We start from the raw sequence: 27,011 nt of genomic DNA, 5'->3' as shown, positions 1-27,011 counted from the left end.
CGACTTTGGAGGTAGTCATGGTGCTATTAGCGCCATGGCTGCCTCCAAAGTCGTGTCCAGGTCCGATCTGGTGGAGTGGGGATTTACCGGGACATTCCGCCCTAGGCCGACCCGGTAAGTCCCCATTCCAAAAGTCATTCCCCATTCCCATTTGATGTGTGGTCCGACTACACATCCCTTGCGGTTCCCGCTAAGGGACTTCGGAATTGGGCAATAAGGTATTACTGGCACCGGTCTCCTTACCAGTGCCCGGTATCCCTTACCGCCCAACTTGTAATGAGGCTCAATATTTTGGAACAATTGATTTTCTTTTATACCAATGTCTATACCAATCGGCAACCTCGATTTGGAGCCTCTGAATGGCAAATAGTATGGTTTCCCAGGGATGCCTTGGAAGCGCGTCATCCCCACTTGTCAGCCATATGCTATCGAATTTCTCCAGAAGGACAAAGTGGCAGGCAAAGATGGCTGCCAACTGAGTATTATTTTAAGTTCCTAGATACTCCAGCTCCCAAACTGGAGTTACTCTTTACTGAGGCATTGGCAACCGTCCACCTGCCACAATTAAGTCTTCCATAAAAATGGAGGGGACCCCCAATGATGCAGCTCATATCCCCCAATATCTGTAATAAATGCAGATGTCAAAGTTCTAGATAAAGTACCTGCTCTAAGATAGGACTCATTGCTCACCTATGACTGTTCGTCATGACCAGATGGGGTTTTCAAAGGGATACACTAGATGGACAATATGAGGCAGTAGTCAACATCAACACTAGGCCCATATGGAGAATTGACATGATTTTCTCTTTTTACTCTGAACAGGCTTTCTATTGCATAGGGTGGACTCTATGTTTGAAACGCTGGAATGCCTCAGCTTTAGACATGATTTAATTGGTAGCCATCATATCCCAGGAGGCAGTGGTCATGAATGGATCACACCCTTTCCTTGCGACTATATTGAAGTACGAGACAGGGATGCCCTCTGTCCTCTCATCTCTACGGCTTAGCCATCAAACCATTTAGCATGCAGGATTAGACTGGACACATCTTGGAAAGCATACGGATTGGTGGTATGGAACATATATTATCACTTTATGCATTTGCCATGCTTTTAGTCCTACCCACATACCTTCTGTGGTTTATATTCTACAAAAATAAAAAACCATTAGCTGAATCTAAAATCCATATAAAGAAATTTCAGTTGCTTCTAAAACATTCAATGTCCTTTGGCACAGGTGGTGCAAGCCCATTCTTTCCACCATTCAAGTCCATCAAATAGCGAGGGAAGCGTATGTCCAGTGACCTGTCCAAGCTCTTTTGGCTGAATTATAACTCCCTCTTGGGTCAGGAAAAATACCACCTTCTTAAATGGAATATCTACCCCAAGCTTTGGCAGCCAGAATGAATAACGTTAAGCTAAACACAATGCCCAAGCTGATTAACCTGGGTAGATGCTCCTGGTCATATCTCCGTGGGGGATACTGCGGGAGGTGCACAAGCGGACCCGGGACTTTGGGAGGTGTACCTTTTGGTATTGGTGGCTATAAAACCAAAGGGGGGCCTGCCAATGCCTGGTTTTTAGAGTTACAACCATGAAATATGTTGAGTGGAGGATGATAAAGTTGGATTCCACAACATGGAAACAGGTAGAGGATGATTGCATGTCTTCCTACTCCGGGCCCAGTGCGCGAGCACTGACCCCTCCAAAAAAGGCCCAGCGAAAAACAGGAACCATCCGTTGGTTGACTTCTAGATAGATGCTGGCATAACATTCTCAGAAAGAAGGGACTCGACACTTGCCCAGCTCATTTGTGGCGATTGTTACAAAGTGTCATCCTAGCATGCACGCTGTCCAGGTGATGGCTACTCATACCTCAGTTGGCTTTGGGCAAGCTGGCAATAAATCACCTTTATCCACCTCCACCTTAATGGAGGCCATTAACCTGCATCCGTGTTCATGAAAAGCATGAAATGCCAGTTGGGAATGCGCTGACCTCTACGGCCCTGCATGCTTCCCCTCAGGACTCTGTTGGGCTAAGAATGCACGAAGATCCCAACATGTCTCTCTCGCTCTTATCAGTTGAGTGTGTCAGTCTGTGTGTGTGTCTACATGTATATGTCTTTGTCTCTATTTCTCAATGTATATGTGTGTATTTATAAATGTATATATATATGTGTATTAATACATACACACATAGGTCCTATATATATGTATATATATATATATATATACACCCATACACACACATTTGATCAATTAGGCCTGGTGAGGACATGGGAGTTTAGTATTGGCACTATAATTCTATAATTCTGCAGGATTGTCTTGCTTTTTGACACAGGGGACCGCCCAGACTCATCACCTCAGTTTAGGGCTTACTTGACTTCACTAATTAATGTTCTGGCTCACTCATTTTTGGCGCCCCCTTTATGGAAGCCATATTCCTTATTGCGCATCATAAAAGAACAGATTTTGACAGTTCCTGCCGCAGAAATCTGGCGGTTAACTGCTCAGTTGTAACTTATATCACTATAAAAATCGCTCGTGTTAAATGGCATCCGATAAATAACCATGTAAGCTTACGCTCAGTTTGTTTTATCACCCAAGACATTATCTAATTATGGAATCATTGGATTTAATCAGAAGGCTTTAAACTAACTTCATGGGAATTAAAAGTCAGGCAGAAAATGAATGCGCTGCTCAGACACTTACTGGGTGATGTGGTACTCTCCGGGCCCAGGCCCCTCGTGGCTCTTATACTCCAAGCGCTTGGCTGTGAGGTTACCGAAGTGCACGCCTTTGTACCTTGAGGTTGCATAGGCTTCATTCTGAAGAAAAAAAAAAGGAAATGGTATTATTAACTTACAGGGACCTGCTATGAGTTGTGGCATTAAAGCCAGCAACAGCACTTCAAGCGCAAACTGGCCCCACCCCAGAAGAGCAGGAACTTTGATAAGATCTGGACCTTTTAATAACTACCGTGCGTTAGCAACCTGTGGGTGGGAGCCTGCCAATCAGGTGGCTAGAAACACGGGCTGATACTCCCGATCTAGCCTGCTTTCCAAGCCACCTGATCAACGGCTCCCCTGCCCATCTTCCCCCACCACCGCTGCAGTCATTTTGACCCGCCACTCCCAATCCCAATTTACCTGTTTGCTGCTGCGGCAACAGCCACGGCTGCAGCTTCTCTCCTTGCTCCATTTGACCGCAGTGGCAAGGGAAGAGGGGCTCCATATGTAGCCCCGCCTTCCGATTTCATGGCGGCCATCTTTGTATAATATTTTCTTTCCCTGAACTTGACACTGCAAGGTGCCCTGTTCTCAGAAAGAAAATACTTTACTGCATCATTCATGGCCCAAAGTTATGGAACAAGCTTCCATTTAAAATTCAGGCCATGAAAACACTTAGCTCTTTTCTCATCTGTTTAAGTAACAGTAGGAGAAGGGTGCTAATGTAGGAGTCTTTTCAGGTCTAAGGTCTGTAATCTGGTGGAGGTGATTTTTTCCTGCATTGTTGCTTGAGTGTATTTAGATTCCAGCTGTGCCCAGATACGTTTTGGTTCATCAGGTGTGCTATATAAATGACTCAAAAACAACATTTAAAAAATCAAGGCCCATCATAGCCCCTGGGGCGGATGCTAATAGCGTTAAGCACCCGTTCCAAGAGATGGAATGGTGGTAACATACCAGGGCCCTAGTTAAACACCCTTGCCTCACTCGGGCCTTTAACTCGGGCCCCCAGCCCGTTACCAGCCTTGCCTGCCCTTCAAACCGGTGCCTAACGCCATATTTTGAATGGTATCATCTGTGCACTCAATCACAGACTTTGTACGGCAAACCCTGCAGCCAATATTTCCTGTATAATACATGGCAGCCTGTGACATCCGTAAACAAGCTTGCAATCAATGTTCTTATTGCTGGGAAGTTGCGACTGCACCACTGACCCGTAAGAAGAAAATGACACCACATCTGCTCTGTAATCAGTTACTACGCTTCATGTTTGACGTCAGAATGCCTGCTGTTTGAGCCAGCAGAATTCCAGCTGTCAATGCAACACTTCATTTCAAGCAGTGACACTATTTTCCAATTGTTTGCTTGTAAAATAGTTTTCTTTGACGCTTTGCACCCAATAATTGAGAAGGAGCTGTTTACGGTGCAATGTTTGGTTTGTGCGCTGCTAGAGTGTAACACTTGTGAGCAAGAATCGGCATCCTATTACCTATTTTAAAGCACAAAAAGAAAAGTTGTTTTCAATGTACTTAATTAAACGAATTAAACTATTTTTATGCAACGCATTAGAAGCTGCATATTAGCTTGTTTACATCCATACTATTCTACACTGATAATATGGATTAGCAAACAGAAAAGGCCATATAGGGCATATATTAAAGGGGTTGACAGGTTGTGGCCATACATTATAAGGAATAAAATATCTGCTCCCCTAAGAAAGAAAGGTTATTGCATGGGGGAGTTTGATTCCATATATAAAATCCCTGTACTTAGTAAGAAATCATTCTGCGTACTGCAGCTGGTGCTTTATAAATCAGCAACCAATCTATAATTTAATAATTGATTGAAAGAGAAAATGCAACGCTGCGCTTGTTAGAAGTTTGTAATATGTACCTTATACTTAACTTAAACCCCACAAGGGGTACAACTTTCCAGTTTTATGGTCTAAATCAGTCCATTATAACATCATTATTATTATGGTCGCCTTTGTGTTGGTGTTGATTAACAGTATGCCCCCGTGCACAGTGAAAGATTGTATCACGTCATAAGGCACAATGGATAACAAACTGGTGGCTATGTCATTGTTGCCCCCACTACATGTGACCATGACTGGACCAATCACGGGCAGAAAACATCCAGTGAACTCATAAATGTGTGTACCACAAAAGAAATGAGGGAGATCACAAAAGAAATGACAGAGATTAAAGCTACAGATAGCGGTGCTGTGATTTTGCAATCAGCTATAACCAGCTGAGGAGGACTAAAAAAAGTGAGTGTGGCTCTGGCCTTTGCTTGTCCAATGGGGGTACAGGAGGATTAAGTGAAGGCCTAGCACAGGCTTGAGTGCTCTATTGTTATCACTCTTCTTCAGTGCTCAAACCCGATTTGTGGGGAGCCTCTCGCACAGGTTCACAGAAATGTCTACAGTGTTCAAACACAGAAGCGCGTCCACTGATTATAGCGTCTGCTGCCCACATACCTCACTGTCAAGGAGATAGCCTTGCAAGTTATTGTCAGTGCTGCAGAGATATCGTTGTGAATTGCAAGTCACAGGCTCTGACCCCAAGTGGACGGATAATTGGGCTGCTTCACCTCGTATAGAGTACAGCACAGCTCCTCCCATCTGGTTAATACCACCGCTTCATCAAGACACACCAGCACACACTTCCTTAAAAGCAGAAAGAGCAGGTTTCTAAGATCTGCTGCACATCACCAAATTGACAAAAGAACCCGTGTTGCTCTCACTCTATTGCCCTGGTGTAGAGTACAGCACAGTTCCTCCCATCTGCCTTATATCACTGCTTCATCAAGACACCCCAACACACACTTTCAAACGGAATCCAGTGATTTCATCACTGAAAAAAAACATGTAAACATTTTAACCACCATCTAACACTTTCCCCGAATATTCCAGGACTGGAGTTTGTTGATATAATTGCACCAGACCGAAAATATGTTGGGAAAGGTGTATAGCGGGTTAAAAAAAAAATCCAGTACCCTTCAATGTTTTGAGGTTGCTAGGATCTGCTAGTTTGACAAAAGCAGCCTTGTTGTCCTCGCTCTGCCCTGCTAGGCCGGAGCCCTCTCCACCCCATTCCCCCCCCCCCGCTTCTTTTACAGGGACTAACAGAGCATGCAGCTGTCAGAAGTCCCACTGCATAAGACCCAATAATATGAGATACAATATGACCTGCAAATCAAATGAAGGAATACCAGCAGAACCAACTCATCCTTTCATCCAATTATGTCGGATACAAGGAGTGCCCTCCAGTTCGTGGGTACTCTACTTCCATTAAAAAGGAAGAAACTACAGAAGATACATGTCCCCTTAACCCAGAAAGCAAGACAATGGTACACTGTTGGTGTTCCCATCGATGCTTACCCCTCCCCTTCACAGTGGATCCAGTCACAGTGAACCAGGTGCTCATAAAGACAAACCAACCAGAATTCTCTGGAGGGAAAAGAAAAACACATATTTGAACTACATAATAGTCTTTTTCAAGTGATAATCACGTTGCCGGTAAAGATTCAATATGTTGGCCTGTGCCCATCACATGCTGGGAAAACCCATTGAAGGCTGGCTGCCCTGTGCAGACCAGAGGCCAGCGCCTGCATGTCTAGCATATCACAACATGAATGCGATCCAGAAGATGACAACTATCCTGTGCTTCAAAGGATACCTAACAAGAGGTGGGGGTGGGGGTCGGGAGGGAAGGCGTACCTAATAACGGGGTAGCTTCAACATAGATTTAGTCAAAACAAGGGAGCTAGCGATCTGGTGTCCTGATGTGTTACATTGTGCTTCACACCCTGTCTGAGTTGCATACGGTTTGTTGGAATTCATCTCCACCTGCCCAGCTTTTGTTGAACATCAAATACAGACTCTAGCTTACACCGGGCAAAACAAGGTGATTGTGTTGGCACGGTCCATCAGGGAGATCCAGTGACCTGTTAATTCAATCTTACCAGCTGCTCCATCAGGAAATGCAGCATGTTGAGCAGGTGGGCACTTTTTCCATTTTTGGAGACTGCAAACAGCAGGTGCCAAAAGGTCAAACGATGGCCAATTGGAACACCTTGACCTTCAGAGTGCCAAATGGGCCTCCTCTGTCCCAATGGCTTGACCTACCTCCACTGTTTCTATCTCTGCATTGTATCATGGGTAAATTGTATTGTCTCTTTTATCATACCTCTCCAAAGGACATGTCCTTAGTGGATGGGTCTTTTGAAATCCTGGACCCTGGGATGCTTTTCCAATGAGATGTGGCCTTTTGACTTTCTGCGGTGTTTGCGGTCTATGCACAGTCAATCACACATAATGCTCTCTCAATCTTTCTTTGGATGACCTATAAGTCTGGAATGAGTACAAGAATCACCACCTTCTTAGTAAGTGTACACTCTTCGTGTACATTACTTTTTAGGAACCACACTCCACCTTCCATCTTTCCTGCTCCTCGTTTCATTGTGAAGAGTCCGCTGCAGGGTTTCAGCCTCACTCTGATACCGAAGGCCTGGTGCCGTATCAAAACCTGGTGAGTTGTGGCTGTTGGAAGCAGGGGGGTTTCATTTTGGACTGTGTAAGAAGAGTTTGAAGATTGTGGGAGATAGCAGGATAGACATCTGGACGAATCAAGCAGGGTTACTGGCCTCTGCCCGGACCAACCACCTGACAAATAACTGACAAAGGCCTTGCCTGGCCCCATACAGGCAAAAGCCCCAGCAAGCCACTGAGCAAAGCACCGGTACATGCAAGAGTGAAATTTGAGGCATCTCTCAGCCTACTAAATAACATACTAAGCAGGGACGTCGATTTCCCAAAATGTCTGGGATAGCGGATGTGACATCACATACCTGATGACATCACAGGAAATTATGTCACTTGAGCTGTGACCCGAATGGCATTACCGAATGTGGCTTGCGGGAGTAAAAAAAAAGTACATCAACGTAAAACATTTTAAATACCAAATATGTACTGAAGCAGACAAGAATATTGTAGATACCAACCACATTTTAACAAGGGTGCTGCCTTGATATGCCATGGACGGGGAAGTGATATAATAGGGTTAGACCCAATAGTACAAAATAGGCCTAAGCAATATAGGTTGCTTTAGTGAATATTTTAATATTGAAACACAAAACGTAGGAGGAAAATTTTTTTCTCGATTAGTCCACCATAATGAAGTAGGGAAAGGAGTAATTTGACATATAGGTGGATGATGTAATCTTGGGGGTTAGAAAGATAGGCCCTGATAGGTATATCGTATATGATATTATATTGTATTGTGTTGAATGAATTAATGTCTGTAATGTTTGTTTTACAGTGTTGTGCTTGCAGTAATGTATTGCCATTTGTAATGAAAGAAGAATTGTGAAGTATATGATTAAAAAATATGTTAAAGTTTTTAATAAACGTTATAAACAGGAAAAAAATTGGCTGAGGCACTGCCATAGATATGCCACATCAGCATTGTATGGCCAGTTACTGCCACATTATGCCAATTATAGCTGCATGTTGGGTATCATCCTTATTTGAAAAGTAGATCCCCTAAACTGCCAGTTGCTGCGATAATACAGTATCCAAAAAGCCAATAGATGCAAGTCACTTTCAGTGCACAGGAGAATTAATGCTTTAATGATAATGATTTGTTGTGTATGTAGCACTTTTGCCAAAGCACTGTACATAGCTCATACTTACATACAATTATCATCCCAACCAAAGATGGTACTCATTTATCAACATCAGAAGAACAAGAGGCTGAGTTGGCCTTGCCAGCATTTGAACCCACGACCTACAGATCACACACAGATCACAGGAGCAAGCGCTCAACCCGCTGAGCTATCTTGCCGCTTTGCTATTAAAGATGCAATGATATGATTGGTTATTTATAATGCGCTAAATATCCAGAGGGCGGACTGGGGGATCGAACCTGTGTTGCAACGTGTTGTCTTGCTTCCAAGGCGAGCACGTTGCCGCTGAGGTATCTTCCAGAGACTCAATGCCACTATAAGAAAACATGTCAAATCTGGCTACACCATGTAGGCCAGACACGTAATAAAACTTATCATGTTTGCTGTAGCCTTGATGATGCACAGTACAAAATGCCATACCACATTAATACATACCTAGACTGGAAACATTACAATGCCAATCTAACCACGTAATAACACTTATCATTCTAACTTTAGCATAGCTGCCCAGAAAAATATACTATGCCATAGTAAGAACTGGCTGCACCCAAATGCCAGTCTTACTCTTGCCAGGTAATTATACTTATTATGATTGCTTTATCAGCGACGCCCTGTACAAAATGTCGAGCCACTGTGAGAAACGGCTAATCTAACTGCTGCAAAATACTAGTCTAGACACGTAATAACACTTGTGATGCTTACTACATCATTGATGCCCAGAAAATTATGCCATGACGCAGTAAGAAATGGCAAGACTGGCTGCAGCCAAATGCCAGTCTAGACAGGTAATAAACAGTAATCATGCTTACTTTATTATAGATGCCATGTAAAAATGTCATGCCACAGTACGAAATTACTATACTGGCTGAACTCAAATGCCAATCCAGACAGCTAATGATACTTACCATGCTTACTTTACATAGATGCCCTGTAAAAATGTCATGCCAGAAAGAACTTGACTCGCTGTACCAAAATGTGAGTTTAGACACTAATATCACATATCATGCCAGCTTTTTCATGGATGCCCATTACATGATAGTGCATCCCCACCTGTCCCACCCCCTGACACATCCCCTATTCCTCCAACTCTTTTCCTCAAACACCAAACTCAGCCGCCCCATGACCCAGCATTACCTCCACATCCCTCTTACTCGTCCCAGGACTTATGTAAGAGGCAAGGTGCTTCATAGGCAAGTACTGGGACGAGGAGGAGTAGGACTTGGAGTAATAAAGATTACAGATATGTAATCTAGCTATTGAGCACAAGCACACCATTCATATGCTCTTTATGCTGCACCCATCCACCTTTCACTCACAGTCCCAGCCGCCCATACATCATGCACTACCTCACACACATTACATAATATACATACAAACACACACACACACACACACCCCCTTTCATGCATGCACGCACAGACATTTTTAAAAAACACTGCCTGGCCTCTTTCCAAATCCATTGCTATTCCGAGGAACTCCTATGTAGGCAGGCGTACCTCCCCATGCTCCAGGCACGTGAGGAATGATCTCTGGTTCCTGTCATGCGCTGAGCAGGGGAGACAGAGTCTTCCATGTCCTTTGGGGGGGTGAGGGGAAAGGGTTATCTTTGAAGTCAGTCAAACTTTTTTTAAAAATTAAAACCGTAACAGAAATTGTGACCCCTGGCGACTCCCAATTGACGTTCCTGATAGTAAGTAAGGTAAAATGGGTGACTGAGGTCTTCAAATGTTAAGATGCCCTTCCACTGAACCGTAAATTCTTGCCTCCCATACACCTCAGTAGGGTATGCTGATGCCTGAGTTTCCGCGCCACCTCTTTACCTCATCTGCCAACTCATAGATGCTTACTTTTGTTCCCTATGGGGATAGAGAGAGAAAGACAGAGCAAGAGAGAAAGGTGTGTGGCATTTGGAGCTAGAGAAATTGGCCTGTCTACAAATGACATGGGGTTGGAGTGCAGGGTTGCAAGTTGTGTTGCCGTCTAGGGACTATTCCTGCCTTGCCCTGACTGAGTACCCTCTAAGAGCTTCTACCACTTTACAATACAACCTCAAATCCACTACAGAAGGTCTAGCCGTCGGCACATCAACACTAACTGAGCCATGACTAAGATCTTCTCTCTAGCCCTGTCCCACTCACCCACATCAGATGCTAACCAGGCACAAGGTGCTTTAGACTATTAGATCTCGGGCAGTTCCCTAAGGATAACATACTCCCAATTTTATTCTGCCAAACTCATAGAAAGGAGATTGGCACTCAGGAAGCAGGTACTTTCGACCTGCACCCAACACCACCGCAGGTTGTGCATCTGCCTTTCCCACGGCCTTACTAACAAGCCCCACCCGCTATTTTCTTACAGAGCCATGCCCAGCAAGCACACAATATTGGCAGACAAGCACTATGCAAGACCACTTGCATTATATTATAACAGGGGTATGCAACCTGGCACTCCCCTGCTCTTTTAGACTACCACTCCCATTATCCCACACCGTTGTCCCGGGAGGATAGCTCAGCGGCAGCGTGCACGTCTTCCAAGATAAAATGACACGTAGCAACACAGATTTGAACCCCGGGTCCGCGCCTAGAAACCTCTGGGTGTTTAAGCGCGTTATAAATACGTAACAAATACAAAAAATAAACAATTACGCAACTAAGAAGAACAAAAAAAACAATTCCTGTAACAGCGCCTCGATGCCCACTGGCTGTGTGAGCGCTTTATAAATGTAAAAGATAAAATAAATTGACATTGCTGAGTAGAACTGATGGGAATTGTAGTCCAAACCATCTGGAGAGCCTTAGGTTACACATTTTTGGTACAAAGGTGCATATCTAAAATGCTGCCCCGGCACTGCAGGGATTTGATTGCCACTGCAGCATTCCAATGAGCAATTGCGACCTCTGAACTTGCTCTGTGCCACTGGTAGAGCAGGCACTGTGAATCAGGATACTGGTGCAGCAGGTCACAGATAAACACTATGCTTTTGGCATGGACCCTGTGAAAGGAGAATCTGACCAGCAGATTTCCCTTTCAGAGATGGAATTACCCGCATCATTTGATTATTTAATAAAAATTAAAAAAAACAGGGCTTTGACACCCTTGCCAGATGGCAATTCATCACAGACTGCTTGGCAACAGTGTTGATCGGATTCTGATTGCAGGTCCGTCAGAGGAGCTATGGGAAGCGGCATGGCTAGGGAATCTGGACATTGGAACCTCAGTTATTTTATTTATTGCATGTTTTGGTGTTTTGTAATGCGCGACATCATAATCCTAAAATTGCTTCGAAGTGCAGATAGAAAATGGGGTCTGGAAGGGCAGGAGTCATGATGGGTCCTTTGCAGCTAAGCCTTCTGGTCAGCTATACGAACCTGGTCAAGAAATGCAATGGGAGAGAGAGGAAAAAGGGAATGGATGGACGTAGTCGGTAGACATTGTTGCCCAGTCCACAAGCGACACTGCAGATCCTGATAGAGAGATGTGATGTGAGGGCGAGAGAGAGAGAGGGGGCGAGAGAGAGGAGGAGCAACTGGGTGTCTCAGTGTACATTTGCAGCTATGCATGCAGGCCACTTTCCAGATTTTTCCACATCAGGGAATTATGGGGGCGCAGAGAGACACATGGAAGAGGGAGACAAAATGGAGATGACAATAGAGGACAAAACAGCCTGGTATGGCAAAGTGAGCAGACCGACAAGGCAAGATCTGAAGAGACAAGTGTTAAAAGGGAGGGTGGGGAAGTTCTAGATTAGTCAATATAGTCCTGCTGTGGAATAGAGTAGTGCAATTTGTAGGATTGGGTATGTGTTCTATGGTACTACACGAAATAGAGGCTGATGATGATGGGGTTTACAGAGTTCAATCTCTATGCAGAGATCAACGTTGCCAAATTAAAAGACAGGGCTGCCTTGAGAGGAGGCGTAGGCCGGCAAAAAGGCAAATAAGTGGCACTTTTTGTAGATGGCTTTTTGCAAGCCATGCAAGCTAGCCACCCTCGTAATACTGCGAGGGAAGGAGATCACATGTGCTCTCTGGGCCCCTCCCACTGTAGCTCTGGGGTCAGTCACAGGCCTGTAGGATGGTGGTTGCAGATTGGGGTTCCACTCTGGGCAGCTCGGTGGGACACTTGGCTTGCTTCTTGCAATGGCCATCTCGGAGAAAGATGCAGGGATGTCATTTAGGGGTTGCCAAGTGTCTCCCTTGAGACCCCTGATGTCTCCCTTGCTACCCCTGTGGTCTCCATTGCTACCCCTAAAAAAAGAAGAAAACAAAAGTGTTTTTTTTTTTACAAATTGAAGCTCCTGGGCTGTGGCCATTGCCATGTACCTCTTTGTTTCGAGAGTGGCTGGCTTTCTTGTTCAGGCCTCTTAAAAAAAACATGGTGTTCCACAATTGTAACACTTTGAGTAGTGACCCTAAATAAGAAAGAGTAGGAATAACAAATAATGTGTCTTTCTGGAATGCTAAACAATATTTTATAGACTCATTAAAAGGTTTATTTCAGGTACACTTCTTGTATGAAATGTATATCACGTGACAGTGATATTGTAACCATATTTTTCATAGTGTACTTAGAAACAATGCTATGTGATGCCACTTCCTGTTTTGTCAAGGGGTGCGTTCCATGGCTTCTTGTGATGTCACGTCATGGTGGATCAAATGACATCACTTTATGTGATGTCATCAGAGGTCAAGGGTCTTGTGATGTCACTTCCGCTACCCCTGGCTTTTTGGTGAAATGACGTCCCTGGAAAGATGGCTGCCAGGATCTTATGTGCAGAGCCTGGCAGAGGGGAATAAAGAGGGACTAAAATCACAGGTTCAGCTTTTACTTTGTTTCCTCCCACTGCAAGTCCGGCTTCCATCCCAGGCACCAGGCATGGTGGGAGCAGGGTGGTGCTTCACTCTGGAGAGCAGAAAGCTAATTAAGCTACATAAGAGCACCAAAAAAAGGAGAAGGGCACAGATGTTGAATTATAAATAGAAGATTGCATTAACTGATTGGTTATTTAACCTCACATTTTTCTGTTTTGGCTTGAAGCAACAAGTGATCTGACGCATAATCTTAACCCACGAATTTGCCAACATTTTTATTTTCCTTCCACAAACAATGTGGAAACCCGGCCTTATGCTGAATTGAAAGACAGTGGGTCTGATTTTCAAATGCTTTATACGATGGTGCAATTCCATTAAAAACACGCTTTGTAAATGAGGCCCAATTATTCTGTATTATGAATGTCTTTACAAAACGGCATGCTGGTAATCAAGATGAATATTTCTATTGAGCAAGGCTGCTTCTTTGAATTTGGGCACGTGCGCGGCGGCTCGTGCACAATATTCGAAAATTCCATGCTTTTCACAGCCTGTGTGACAAGATTGAACATTTTACAAGAGATCACAAAGGATAATGAATTATCCTTGGAGCTATGAACGGGGAAAAAGTCTGTATCCATTGCCGAACTGAAGAGACGTCGGCTCAGTTGGAGTCAAGATGGCGCAGCATTCGACGCAGCGCTCCGACGCACAGCGTACCGCAACAGTCCCGACACTGACATATTAGCCCGCGCGCTCCCACGCTGAGAGCCACCTGTGTGCAGCAACACCGGAATGTAGTCCATTAGCCACTGAATTAATGCACTGGGAGACTTTTAATTCTTCACGGAATCTATTTCCATATTTAATTACGGGAAAGTCACCGGCAAAAAAGTTACAAAGCACCGTCTTCATCCATTTCGATGTCAACGGGAGTGGCGATTAGTAATTCTTCTTCAAGTTCTATTACAACGTTCACTTAAAATAATGCAGTTCCGTGCTGAGTTTGCTTCAATTAAGCCATATTTTATTTGCTAATGACTTACCAAGTTGACAATGACCTTGAAGTGAGAATTGTCAACATTTCTTGGCAAAAAAGAGCCGGGTGATTTAGAGGTATTAACAGTGCATCCATTTATCCTTTAGTCCTTGCCAGTATTTTTAAAAGCCTTTTAGCTCCTATTTTTCACCTGAGTAATGCCGGAGCTGGCGACTAAAGTAATAGTCAATTTGCATTATCTTTAAGGCAGGGATTTGAAACTCTGTGTCGATGAGGGCAGCATTAAAGAGAGTGTCACGGAAGAGTCGGCTCTTCCCGCATAATTCCAAAGTGATTGCAGTTGAAAGAGGACAAAGGAAGCCAGAGGAAGTCCCCTTTTCAAGTATTTGATAGCTGAAAATGGCAAATTGCTAGAAATCCAATTTTTTGATGTGAAGTGATCAAGTGTTTAGCAAGAGCTTTGCCACTGCTATAGATTGGAATGCTGGGAAATTGTGAAATCGCACCCAGAAGAGAAAACAGATATATGGCGCACTATTTAATAAAAAGAGGATTTCATGTTTTAATGAAAATGAAGTACTTGCATTGTCAAATATCATTTATCCTAAATTACGAGAGGAGAATGAAGTGAAAGTGGTCATCATCCAACAGGAGAAAGAAGTCCAAATAAAAGTTAATGAAATCGATCGACTTCTGCCTAAGCATGAAGACAGTGCACCCTATTAAGCTGTCACAGACTTCACACTTTCTTTACATTATGTGACTTAGAAGTTTAAGATACTTAAATAAAAATCTGTCTTTTCATCGTATAAGGTAGCCGGCGATCAATGGACCGGTTGTGATTAAAAGGACAGTAAAGCGCCTGTGAAATCACCGGGCGTCAATGTATCTAAATGTATTGTTTTGCCCTTTTCCATGCCCTAGGGCATTTTACTTCACTTTCTTTAAGCTCACATGCTGCATCGGCTGGTACCTGTAAATAAAATGTACAAACAAACGATAAGGCATTGCACCAAGGAATGTGATACCCGCCATGGGTACAAGTCCAGGATGAGATTGAGACCATAGATGGAGCGTACATCCAGCAAACAAAGGTGTGTGAACATTCTTTACTGCACCCAGGCAGAAAGTTAGGCCACTAAAAACGGAAATTCTGATTTTTGTGAGGGTAATAATGTTTCTTTCTTAAATCAAATGAGCCTTTCTGGAAATGTATTAAGGGAAACAATTGCACAGTGAATTTTTGGTATCTACTGTCGGAGGGGTAGAAAGAGTTTCCCCCCTAGCTCTAGCCCTCAAACTTCAGTGCACGTTTCCTTTTTTTGTGGTTTCAAAATGAAGGAGAGGGAGCAATGGCCGGCAATGTATTTTATAGATGTGCATTCGTTTTTCAGCTGGGAGGTCCACCATCTTGTAACTCATGGACAGACTATGGCCATCTCCTTACATTGGAGATAGAACTCAGCCATGTAGGTGTGATCTATACCAACTAAACAGTATGTATTTGTGTGTATCCAAGGTATGTATGAAGTTCAAAACTAGACAGAGTGCTGCACAATACATAAGGCTTCTCAGCAGCCTGGATGGGAGCTGATGGCCGTGGTGGGCTAGTGTGTACAGGGACTCATCATACTTACAGAAGAGCTTCCTGAACAGCAAGACCTTCAGGATTTACCCGAACTGCAGAAGCATTGGTACCGTACACAGATTTGTTGGGATGTCGTTCCATCCTACCCGAGTAACTGGAAAAGGTATACGTTTTTTTAATTTCACTCTAGCATCTTGATTGCACATTATGGAACTGGGCTGGCCTCTAGTCGTTTTCCACTTGGCCCTTTGCTCCCCAAGAAGCCAGTGCAAGCATCAGAGGTCCAGAGCAGTGCCGGATGAAATCCCGTTGAGGCCTCTAGGCAGTCGAAATGTCAAGGCACCCCGTCGCAAATGATCCCCTGATACTTTTTAAATTTTCTGCACCGCTTTATTTGGATCCGTTAGGGTGGGGCCCCTAAAAGGAGTGGGGCCCATGGGACGGTGCCTACTTGGCCTGATGGATAATCCGGCACTGGTCCGGAGGGATGTGGCACATCTTTCTCAGTCTGAACAGTGAGTGAACGGCACGTCTTGTGTAACCTACAGAACCGACATAATATAATTTTGGGTTGAGGACTTACATGCCAAGAGTCACATAAAATAAAAGGGATGAGTTCATAGTGCATTTGATCACCAAGGCTTGGCTTACCGGAGTACCCAGAAAAGATGCCGTTTGGTCAGCACGATTCATAGGAGCCCTCGTTTACGTTTAAACAGTCTGCATGGGGTATTATTGGGACCACACCACGCAAGCAGGGGGGACAATCAAATTGATTTTTGTTAGCGCATGCAAAGTCCATCTTTTCAAAACATATCGCCGTTGAGGACACAAATCTTGCCATGATGCAAAAATAGGAGATCAGGCGAAAGAGGGCCTTCAAAAGTGCAGAAAAACTCCTGCTTGTAAGCTCTGATGAAGGGAGAAAAGAAGCTTATTGGAAATCTAATCCATCCGTAAGATTGGACTCTTAGTAGGGGAAATCGTGGCCAATAAAACGGACATCGTCCTCCTTGGCTGACTATGGAGAAACCATAAACAACCATGGTTTGCCAATAATCATAACAAGACAGGGGCACCCAGAGATACCTAAAACAAATGCAAAAAAGAGGCTGTGTGATTTTTCTTAATTGTACGGATACCAATCTCCTTCAATTGTAAGATGTCCAAATAAAGTATTATCCAATTGTAGGTAACATCTGTTCATGCCATTGAGTGCATTTCCTCTTTCGCTAGCCGCACTAGGCTGCCACTCATAAGTGGGAGACATGACATCTTATGCAAAGGTTAGACTCAGGGACCACAAGAGAAGTGACGTTAATAAGTGGTCAAGAAGAATAGGTCATATTGCAACATTCTGGCTCCTAACAGGAGATTGCAGAAGAAGAGGCACATTTAGGATTAACTCCCTCTGAGACAACTCATCATATGAAAATGACCCTGTGGGCAGCAGAGAAATGGAACCACAGAGATGATGCTTTTGAACAACTGAGCTAGATGAGGAACAAAGAACCAGCTTAATATAAGGGGAAGGGACTGTCTTCCATTGAGAAATGATGGAAACATGTTAGCCGAGAAATGTGTAGGGTTTGTTGGCATGACACAAAGAAAAGATTGAACCGGAATGGAGGTGAGAGAAATGACTATCCCTCTGATCTCCTCTCCCATTCTTCAAAGGAAGAGGAAAGAGGACAGAGGAGAGGGAGGAATGGAAAAAAGAGGTAATGAAACAGACGAAATGAGGGTAGAGGTAAAGAAAAAGAGTACATAATACAAAATGAATTGTACTGCAAAAATGAAAGAGTTGCATGAGCAGGAAGTTTCAGATGCAGGTGTTTCATCAGAGGACGCATGGTCAAGAGTCTTGCTTTGATGGCCCTTCCCTTGAGTGGAAGATAGGGAATGATTCAGGGTGACTGCCTTCTTCCAGACATGTAGACATTTCTTGCTAGATGTGGAGGCTGCGGAAGTGCGTGGCTTTGTGGTATTGGAGTGCTGTTTCAAACAGTCTCTGGGCTTCAGGGGAAAGCTAGTGGAACAAGATTAAGTAATGCAAACAAAGCACGAGAAGTGGGCCCGAGAAATGGGGGCAAAGTAAGTGAAGTATGAACTGTGGCCGGGAGCAGTGGCATGCTGCGTTTAAGTCCAGTCTGGAGTCTGCAAGGGTTTAATGAAGGTTTCCTAAAAAAGGTGACAGCAAAAATGATTCGACTGCCGTGGTGCTCAGGGTTCACGTAGAAGGATCTCTTTGACACAGGGGACATCAAAGATAGATTTGAACTGAATGTTAATCCAAATGATGTCAATAGGAGATCTGGATGGGGTTTATGTCACTTATCGAAAGTTCACAGAGAGAATTTGGTCGGCAGGTTATAGCTTTTTGAAAAAATCATAAGGAATTCCGTCTTTGAGGGTTGAATTTTATCCAGATTTATGACAACCATTCTTCAGTGGGTCTTAAACAGGACTTTAGTTGGGGTGAACCTATAAGGAAACAGTTACTCAAATATAGCTTGGATGTTTTCCACACACTGATATGCTGAGACGCATGTGATGATTAAACCACACGGCAGGGCTGGGCATCGCCGAAAGATATGCGGGAAGGGCACAGAGATGTGTGTGTCCGTTTGAAAAATCAACCAGTGATTGGTTAGGATAAGCAAGTATTCCAGTTTCTTTCACCCATTTATATGCCGGACTAATGCTTGTGGGATAGGGATTTGTGGTCACTAGGTGTTGAATGGGGAGAAGGCATCTAGCAGACCTATGAAAGATGATGCACTGTTTGTTGTCCAGGGTTTATAGTATGTCATAAGCTTCTAGGCGGTTGGCTGTTTTGGTGACGCACACGTGATGCCACATTATCAATATGCAGGTGTAGTGGATGCTGCTTCAGAGGAAGTGATGTCATATGATCTTGGAGGTTGCTGGTAAATCTTACTAATTCGCAATTTTAAGATGATGTTGACATCACAATCGATTTGCGAATGTTTCATAATAGCAAATTGTATTGAGGGGAGTTTTAGGGTGCACCAGAATTTCCCAGATCATAGAGTTGAAAGGGCCTCATATAATTACCTCGTTTGTTGGTTTTCTGTAATTCACCCCTTAGCGTCTTGTTTGTGCCCTTTAATCCCCTCATTCCTTATATAGTGGTAGAATAACACACACATATATCACATTTTCTTCGAGCTTCGGTGCCTTCCTCGTCTCAATCAAGCATACGTAAACTGCTCTTACTCTGGAATAAAACAATCGCAGGTTTTCATCAGTGATGTACAATGACTATTAAAAAATGAAGAATTTCCATGAAAGCGTAGCTCATTTTGATTCTGAACCTCGTGCATGGGTTTCAGTACGTTTCACAACTATGCAACTATGCAAATACCGACTCTGATGCACAGACTACTGCAAAGGGGAGACCACGCAAATTCTAAGATAAAGGTTTTTTTTATGCCAATATCACATAGTCCTGCGCAGGGGAACTGCTGTCAAATATGCGAAGAGCAATCAGGTGGATCTCTCGGTCCGTCGCGAATATAAATGCGTCACAACTGACTCTCAGTATCCAAATTCAATTAGTGCAATCCATTATACATGCGAGAGTGATGTTCACTATTAGCAAACCAATACGGATCTGACTGCACGGCTGCACACAAGATCAATTCCAACAACAGCAGCATGAGTAGTTCCACAATAAATTAGCTGCCCACTCCATTAAAGAAAATTTAGATCACAATGCATCTCCCTAGTCAACTGAGGACGAGTTTTTGTGTTGATATCCAGTGTGAGATCAACCCTGCTTTGCATTCTTGAGTGGGATAAACCAAATAGAAAGGCGGGGGAACCAGAGATTCCTGAAGCTTGCCTGTTAGTAAAGTAACCTCCTGCATTAAGAAGGATGGGAGAGGCAGGCAACAAGGGCTTCCTGCGCTGCAGCATTACGGCATTATATGAAGCAATGGTATAGCCTTGTTTCATCGACGTTTAAAAAAAGTATTTTCTTCGAAGGAAATACTTGGAAAAAAACTCAGCGATAAATATATATAGGGATGGGTTAAAGGGCTAAAAGGGGTGCGAAGGGGTTTGGGCTATGGTTATTAATATAGGGAAGTGAGGGTTTAGGGGGCACCACCCCCCAAATAGAAAAAAACACATTATTTAATGAGTTTTTGCCAAATATTTTAATCGAAAAACCTCAGTGAGTGAAACGACATAGAACCGAAGCAATATGCCCCCACATTACAGGTATTCACAATAATTGATCCCATTGTCTATAGTTGAGCCCATGAATACCGCATCTTTAGTGCATGTAGCAATTCTATGATATGTCTAATTCTAGACTCTAACGTCTGAAAACGAGCACTGGCATACCCAATAGATTTGGCTATGGTATAGGCATTTCCAGCAACAATCCTCTGGTGCCTCTGCTGTACACCTGGGAGTGCAAGCCCTGATTTTTTGGTATGATCTTTCCAAAGGAAGCCTGATTTCACAAACCTGTAAAAAGGTATGGACGCAGGGGACATGGGCACATAATCCATGCTCTTGCCCACAACTCCTGGGGGCACCCCTTCTTCAGGCACTCACAGTAATCCATGTTTTTTATATGTGGGTCAATGCACTATTTTTCAAAGCTGGATAAACACAGCATGGAAAGTTAGAGATGCAGTACTTTACCAGTTTATCACTCCATACCTCCACCAAGCACATGATAACAGTTGTTAATTTGATAGCTTTGCCAAATCTTAACACAGGAAACAGACCACGAAATATACTTTGAAGGAGTTCTATTTTATGTTTTGAACTGTACCTTTCAATTATCTTGTTGTACCATTTAAGTAGTGGTCTATGTTTTCTATGCTGGGTGATTTGATTCGTAGTTTTCTGTAATTTATACTTGTGAATTGCTGTATTGATTGAAGCCTGGAAAAATTGTCAACCGGGAAATGCACGATTGAAAGGGAGTTAAAATCTCCAATGCTGTTTGCTACCAATGTCGCAATGTAGACTGTGTCTCTGGCGAGTTCTAGGGGCCATAGAGTCACTCATCTAAGCCCAGAAGACAACAACAATCATTAAGGTAGACATTGAGCCACCATGTTGGTGGTCAACAAAAATTCTGTTAGATTTGGAATGGTTGAAACCAATGTAACCGCTGTTAGGGAGTGTGCTTGTATGTGTTCTAATTTCAATGGGATAGCAGTTAAGTCCAAAAATGAACCATGCTTCATGAAATTACTGGCATGTTGTAGAGTCAAAGGGCCACCCAGTGGAGCTCTAGCGACACACCCTTTCAGTACTGCTCTATTTCACAAAAACACAAAGTGTGCAGGACCGGACAATGTGGAGTTTGGCCCCTTGGCTGAGGGGCTACTATTTGGCAATTGTGCTATCCCCGGTAAACAGTCCCTGCAGCTTGCTACGCTGCATATGTGCACGCCCAAGTATGATCGGAACCCCGTCTGCGTGCACGCACCCCTAACTCTGACGTGCAAACTCACCTAGAGAGTTGTGATTCCTCTGCGCAAGTCCGTATGCCTGCTTCTGGATGACAGAGATTTCGAGGGAACTGCATGGGCATTTCACAGGCGAGAGGCTGCACAGTGACATGCATGAATACCCTTCGTCGTACGGTACATACCTCGTAACGCCCACTACCTGGCTTGTTCTTCCCCTTTTTACGTGTTGCGTCCCCTATTCTGGCCCCTACGCAGGCCACGCCGACCTCCTGTGTGGAGTCTCGCAGAGCCATGCCGAGCCTGCATGACCTCCGTGCAAATCTCGGAAAAGTCCTGCGCAGTAGGTTCCATGAATCGACCAGCCCGGTTTTGCATGCAGTTTGACACGCAAGTACCATATTTTATGCACAAATAATTCAATGAATCTGCCCCATAATCTTTTGAAGTCTGGACACTTTCTCCTTTTCATTTACAGAGAGCAGGGTCCCCTTTCTGTAGACACACTGACTGGCCTGTAATGAAATAGAAGCTTCCAAGAACACTGGTAGCAGTTGCAATTCATTCATAACTTCCCGTTCTTCACTTTAAGGTGTCTATTATGAATCTCCCTAAGTGGGAGGGGGTAAGGTCAGAAGTCTGTCCCTTGCTTGCTGTGCCTAGGCAATGAAGCTGCACCTCACTGATGATACCTAAGGAGTCCAATGCATTTCGAGGTTGCATATGTTCTGGCGCAAAGCCGACATGATTGCACAGACCTACTAAAAAGAGATGGAATAGAAGAAGCTTGTAGCAATGCCAGTGGATACCATGGTTTCCATTTAGCACTTTTGAAGTCTGCTGAACCAGCATTTCAGTCATCTTGAATTTGCTTTGTATCATGTTTTTTTCCTAGGGCCCAATTGGCATGTGAACCTGTTAGCCTCTTTACATCTCCATTGCATAGAAAGTGCAGTCTCCTCTGGGTACCACAATGAAACACATCGTCAGATTCAAGATCCTGATCACCTAGGAACATGAGGCCACTATATGGAACAGAAAGCCGGTGCCACGTGCGGCCTAAGGGAAGCTCTGTGTGCTCATTGATGATCAACGCTGCTGCCAGAGTTTAACAGTCCCACGACAAACCTAATGGCATCGACATTATCAACGATTTCTTAGTCGATTTTGGTGCCGATGGAGCCCTCGAAGGGCTTGACCCTCGACTCGATGGAATCTTCAGCGATTTTTCATCGTGTCGAGACCTTGGGGGTTCTCGACGGGTCTCCGGACTACGTTCCAGGCTTGCTGTGTGTGCAGGATTTAGCCTTATCTTTGTAGGCTTTCAATGACATGACAGGAGCATGGTCTGTTTCTTTCACTTTTCAATGGGTCGGGCCTCCTTCTCAAAGGTTTTAAGCATTTCCTTCCTGAATTCTTCCCACTTGGCTGGAGTGGAGTATTTGGTTGGGCAGGTTATGATTCTCTCCAGAGAGGAATCAGATGAAGATGAAGAAGGCAATCTATAGAGCCTTTTCTTCTCCTTTATTCGAAGAGAACGAGGAATGGTGTGAACTGCTCTTGGAGCAAGAATGCTTTTTAGATATCTTCCTTTGAGGAGAGTCACCTCTCGACTCGTCGGTTGACCTTTTCTTCGATGGAGTTGTCAATGGGGATTTAGTATGGAACCTGCCCAACCCTAATTTCCCTTTGCGATCTTTCAGAGTCTTACTAGTCATGGACTCACAGGACTCACAGTCCTCAGTCCTGTGATCCACGCCCAAGGCACCACAGACACTCACGATGAGGATCGATGAGGGACATCTTGGCGCTGCAGTCATGCCATTTTTTTAACCCGGTCTTTGGGGTTGATGGTGTCGAAGGCAAGGCCATCGTATTGGAGTAACATTGTTTTTCTGACAAAAAAATGAAGTGTACCATATTTCTTGAAGTCTTAGCTATTGCAGAAAAACAGAACTGAAGCTAACGAGCACTGAACGTGTTATATATACTGACATGTATAAAGCCGGCATAGGTGAGACAAGCCCTCAAGTTAGGTGGGAGGGCATTCCAGCATTTAGGTACAATATAAGGCAAAGATCCCTGAGAGACCATGGTCAACTTGGCTGTCGGCACATGCAGAATGGAATGGTTATTGGATCTAAGTACTCTCCGTACGGGCTTCCAGGAAATTCTACTTGATAAACACCCTGGACTTAATGCCATATAGAGGCATATGTGTGACGGAAAGCAGGTGAAAGGTGATTAGATAGACTAGAACAGTAGTCCAGTTTGGAGCCAATTATAGCCCTGGCTATAGTGGCACAATTGTTGCGGTTTAGAAAAGGTCTTAACTGAGCTTGCAGTTTCAGATAGTAAGATGAAAAGGTTATAGGGATATTCATATGTGCTTTCATGGTGAGTTCTTGGTTCAGAATTGTACTCAAGGTTTTCAAATTTGGGAGTGTGGCAATAGTACAGCCAGCAATTCACGAAATTCACTGCTCAGTTATCTCTCTGGCTTGTTTCCGATTGCTAAGACACTCGCAGAGCGAACCTAACTGGGACGGAGAGCTTCCACCTTTTTTGGGGAGAGTAACAGACTTACCTTAAAGAGGTCTATTCTGAGATAACAGACCATTTAAATCTTCTTCAATCTTGGGATTAGATGACAAACCCAGAGATATCTCTGAACCAGTGGGCTATTGAATAGCATTTTTTAATTGGAATACCGAACTTGATGTATAGAGTTTGAAGCAACATATTGTGTACTTTGACACAAGCCTTACCAAAGTACGATTTGGAGGTAACATCTTCATTGAAATTGTAACCTTCTTGTGACCCTGGATTGCACGGTAGTGATGAAGACATTTTCTTGAATATAAAGATTCCCCAGAAGAAAGTTCATGCATCCAAAGCAAAGAAGAACTGAAACATGTCGGGATATGTGTTTTGAAAATGACACTTTTAGAGTGTATAGTTTGTTAGCGTAATTGGTGTCTGTGAAATTTTTAAATGTGTTTAAATGTATGTAATTTAGTTTAATAGGTACATGATATACCCACCATGTGGATGAAATCTTAGGTCCTGTTTTTTAGAACTTTTTAGAAGCATTTTTTCATATTGGAGAATGAATAAAAATGTGTTAAAATTGTTCAAATTAACGGTGTACCAAGTCCATTTTTTCAGGACTAAAGGTGATATGATGTTCTAAACCACCTAATCAATATAGATGAGAAAGATATGGGATTAATGTATACAAACCTTCTCTTTTGTGTATAAATACTGCCAGGCCAGTTACCATCAGCTCCGTTTTGTTATTAAGCGCAAGGCTACTTTCAGAGATCCATATCTGATTGAGAGAATAGATGGAATTGATGGTTTCTGTATCTCTCGCATGATCACCTGAAAGAGGTATACGGCACTGAGTGTCATCAGCATAGTTGGTATATATTACCTCTTTGGTATCAAGCAATGCAAACAGGGGCTTAGTGAAGATGTTGTATAAAATTGGTGACGAGCAAGATCCCTGAGGGACCCCACACGTAACAACAAAATCCTCAGCCTTGGTGTCACTACTAAACACTCTAGCTGAGCGTTCAGATAAAAAAGATTTGACCCAGTTGGCAGCGGATGGAGAAAAGGAGGCAGAATGTAATAAACTTGTAACCAGCAGCTCAAGGTCAACTAGGTCAAAGGCTGCAAACAGGCCCAGGGGCATTAGGAGAGCCGTCCCGCCTTTCTCAAAGACCTGCAGAATGTTCTTCTCTGATATGTGCACCACAACTGCCGGTTTGCCGTTGGCCTAAGATGTTATTCTTAGCCAAAAAGTCCAGTATTTGAATATAGGTGGCCCGATCCCAGATCTTAAGCAGGCATGGGATGTTTGTAATAGGCCTATAATTTGAGGAAACATTAGGGTCAGGAGACAGTTTCTTGATTAGAGGCGAAATCCAAGACTGCTTAATGCATGGTGGGACACAGCTTTCCCTAAAAGATATATTAATACATCTGGTGATTAAAGGAATAAGCTGTGGTGCACAAGCCTTAACAACAACTGCAGGGCATACATCCCCTCTGCAATAAGTGGGTTTGAGTTGTTGCAAGATGTCAGAGACTTAAGATTCCGTGACCATGCTAAATTCAAAAGCAGGGGTGGTGCTCTCAGATCTAGGCAAGTCTAAATTCAGCCTTTCCTTATCTGGAGCTGTACGTTTGTACACAATATTCTCCTGGATGTTCATGATGTTTTTCACCATGGCATTATGAGTAGCTGTACCCCAATCTTTATCTTTGTTACTAGATGGCTCAGATGGACAAGAATTTTCTAACTCCTCAAGAATTATGAAAAGTTCATTATTATTATAACTGCTATCATCAATCTTCTGATCATAAATCCATTTATGGGTCTTGGCTGAGTTGCTTTTCTTCCATGTGATGAAGGCTTGCGTTTGATGATCTTTAGAGCATGGATTTCAGACGAATACCACATTGTAGAGTTTTTCTTCGTCGCCCTCTGACTTTTTTCTGGGGCCACTGTATTAACTACATTAAGCACAAGTATTTGATACGCTTCAGTAAGTTCTATTTCTGAGGTGCAGTTGGTGAAATTATACAGTGTCACTTCTAAGTGAGGTTCCATAGATTCAGCAGTGAGGCCACAAACATTTCTAGACGTAACTGAGGTCCTCCCGGATTAACATTCTTTATACTGGGACATGCATATAATGTTAAAGTGGATCAAGATGTGATTTGACCAAGGACAAGGAATCAATTCTATATTATTGATGGGAACGTTATAACTCGTAACCCAATCAAGCGTCCTTCCTTCAGCATGGGTGGCATCTGTGATGTGATGAATAAACTTCGGGTGAGTCAGTGTGGACTCAACCGCAGCAGCAGTGGAATCAGAACTATCAAAGAGACCCAAATTAAAATCTCCCAGAATAACCAAAATTGAACAATGGCTTAAGCAAGGACATCAACATGTCACAGAATTGAAGATGCAAGTCTGGCATTGAAGATAGCAGACAATAAATAAGGATAAGGTTCATGGTTGTATTGTGATTCGATGACACCATAACAAGCAGCGTATCACAGCCCAATGCGCATGATATATCCACTTCATGTATCCGCAAAGATGCCTTATATATGATGGCCACTCCTCCACCACGACCTAGTTTACAATCTACTCTAAATATCTTATAGTCTGGGGAAAACCAAGTGCAAGCGACAGGCCTGGCGAGTCATTTAACCATGTTTCCATCACTGCACAGATATCAATATGCCTAACTATTAAATAGTCAAAAACATCAGTATCATGTCTGATCAAAGATCAAGTATTTAGCAAAAGGCAGCTAATGTTGCTAATAGGGCCCTGCCTGCCCAGCGATAAATCTTGGGCATCAGCAGAGGCAATGTTAAATTTGGCGGCATCCAAAACCGTGATTCCATTGACCGCTTAATCAGTAGTTACTGCAGTATTTGGACCGGCATTTAATGAAGTGTATTCAGGACATACAGTCTCCACAGTCGCTAAAAGATAATCGCAGGAGTCAGTCTGTAGAGAGAGATGGTCAGAGCAAAAGCTGAGATTAGATTTATCAAATGTAGCTTTCCTATTCAGTACTTCCAAATGGTCCTGGGTAGTATTATTTAGCCTAGTTAAAGAAGTCTCTGCAGCGCTGAAGGGCTCGGCAGAGACAAGAGGATCTGTAGAAACCCCCGAGCCCCTGCAAGAAAATTCATCAGAAATAAGACCT

The 27,011-nt window shown here is 43.5% G+C and overlaps 1 protein-coding gene across 1 annotated transcript in view; it reads right to left on the bottom strand.

Annotated features, from left to right (window-relative positions):
- STPG2 (sperm tail PG-rich repeat containing 2) overlaps positions 1–27,011 on the bottom strand; it is a 2,646,564-nt gene that overhangs the window by 2,346,985 nt on the left and 272,568 nt on the right. The window contains exon 5 of the mRNA XM_069630546.1: positions 2,711–2,826. Coding sequence (XP_069486647.1) covers positions 2,711–2,826 — 116 coding nt within the window. The remainder of the gene's footprint in view (positions 1–2,710; positions 2,827–27,011) is intronic.

Source organism: Ambystoma mexicanum, chromosome 6q, assembly GCF_040938575.1.
Source record: "Ambystoma mexicanum isolate Mex_15411 chromosome 6q, UKY_AmexF1_1, whole genome shotgun sequence".
Classification (NCBI taxonomy): domain Eukaryota; kingdom Metazoa; phylum Chordata; class Amphibia; order Caudata; family Ambystomatidae; genus Ambystoma; species Ambystoma mexicanum.
The sequence above is the reverse complement of the archived record's forward strand: the minus strand, read 5'-3'. Positions and strand labels throughout refer to the sequence as shown.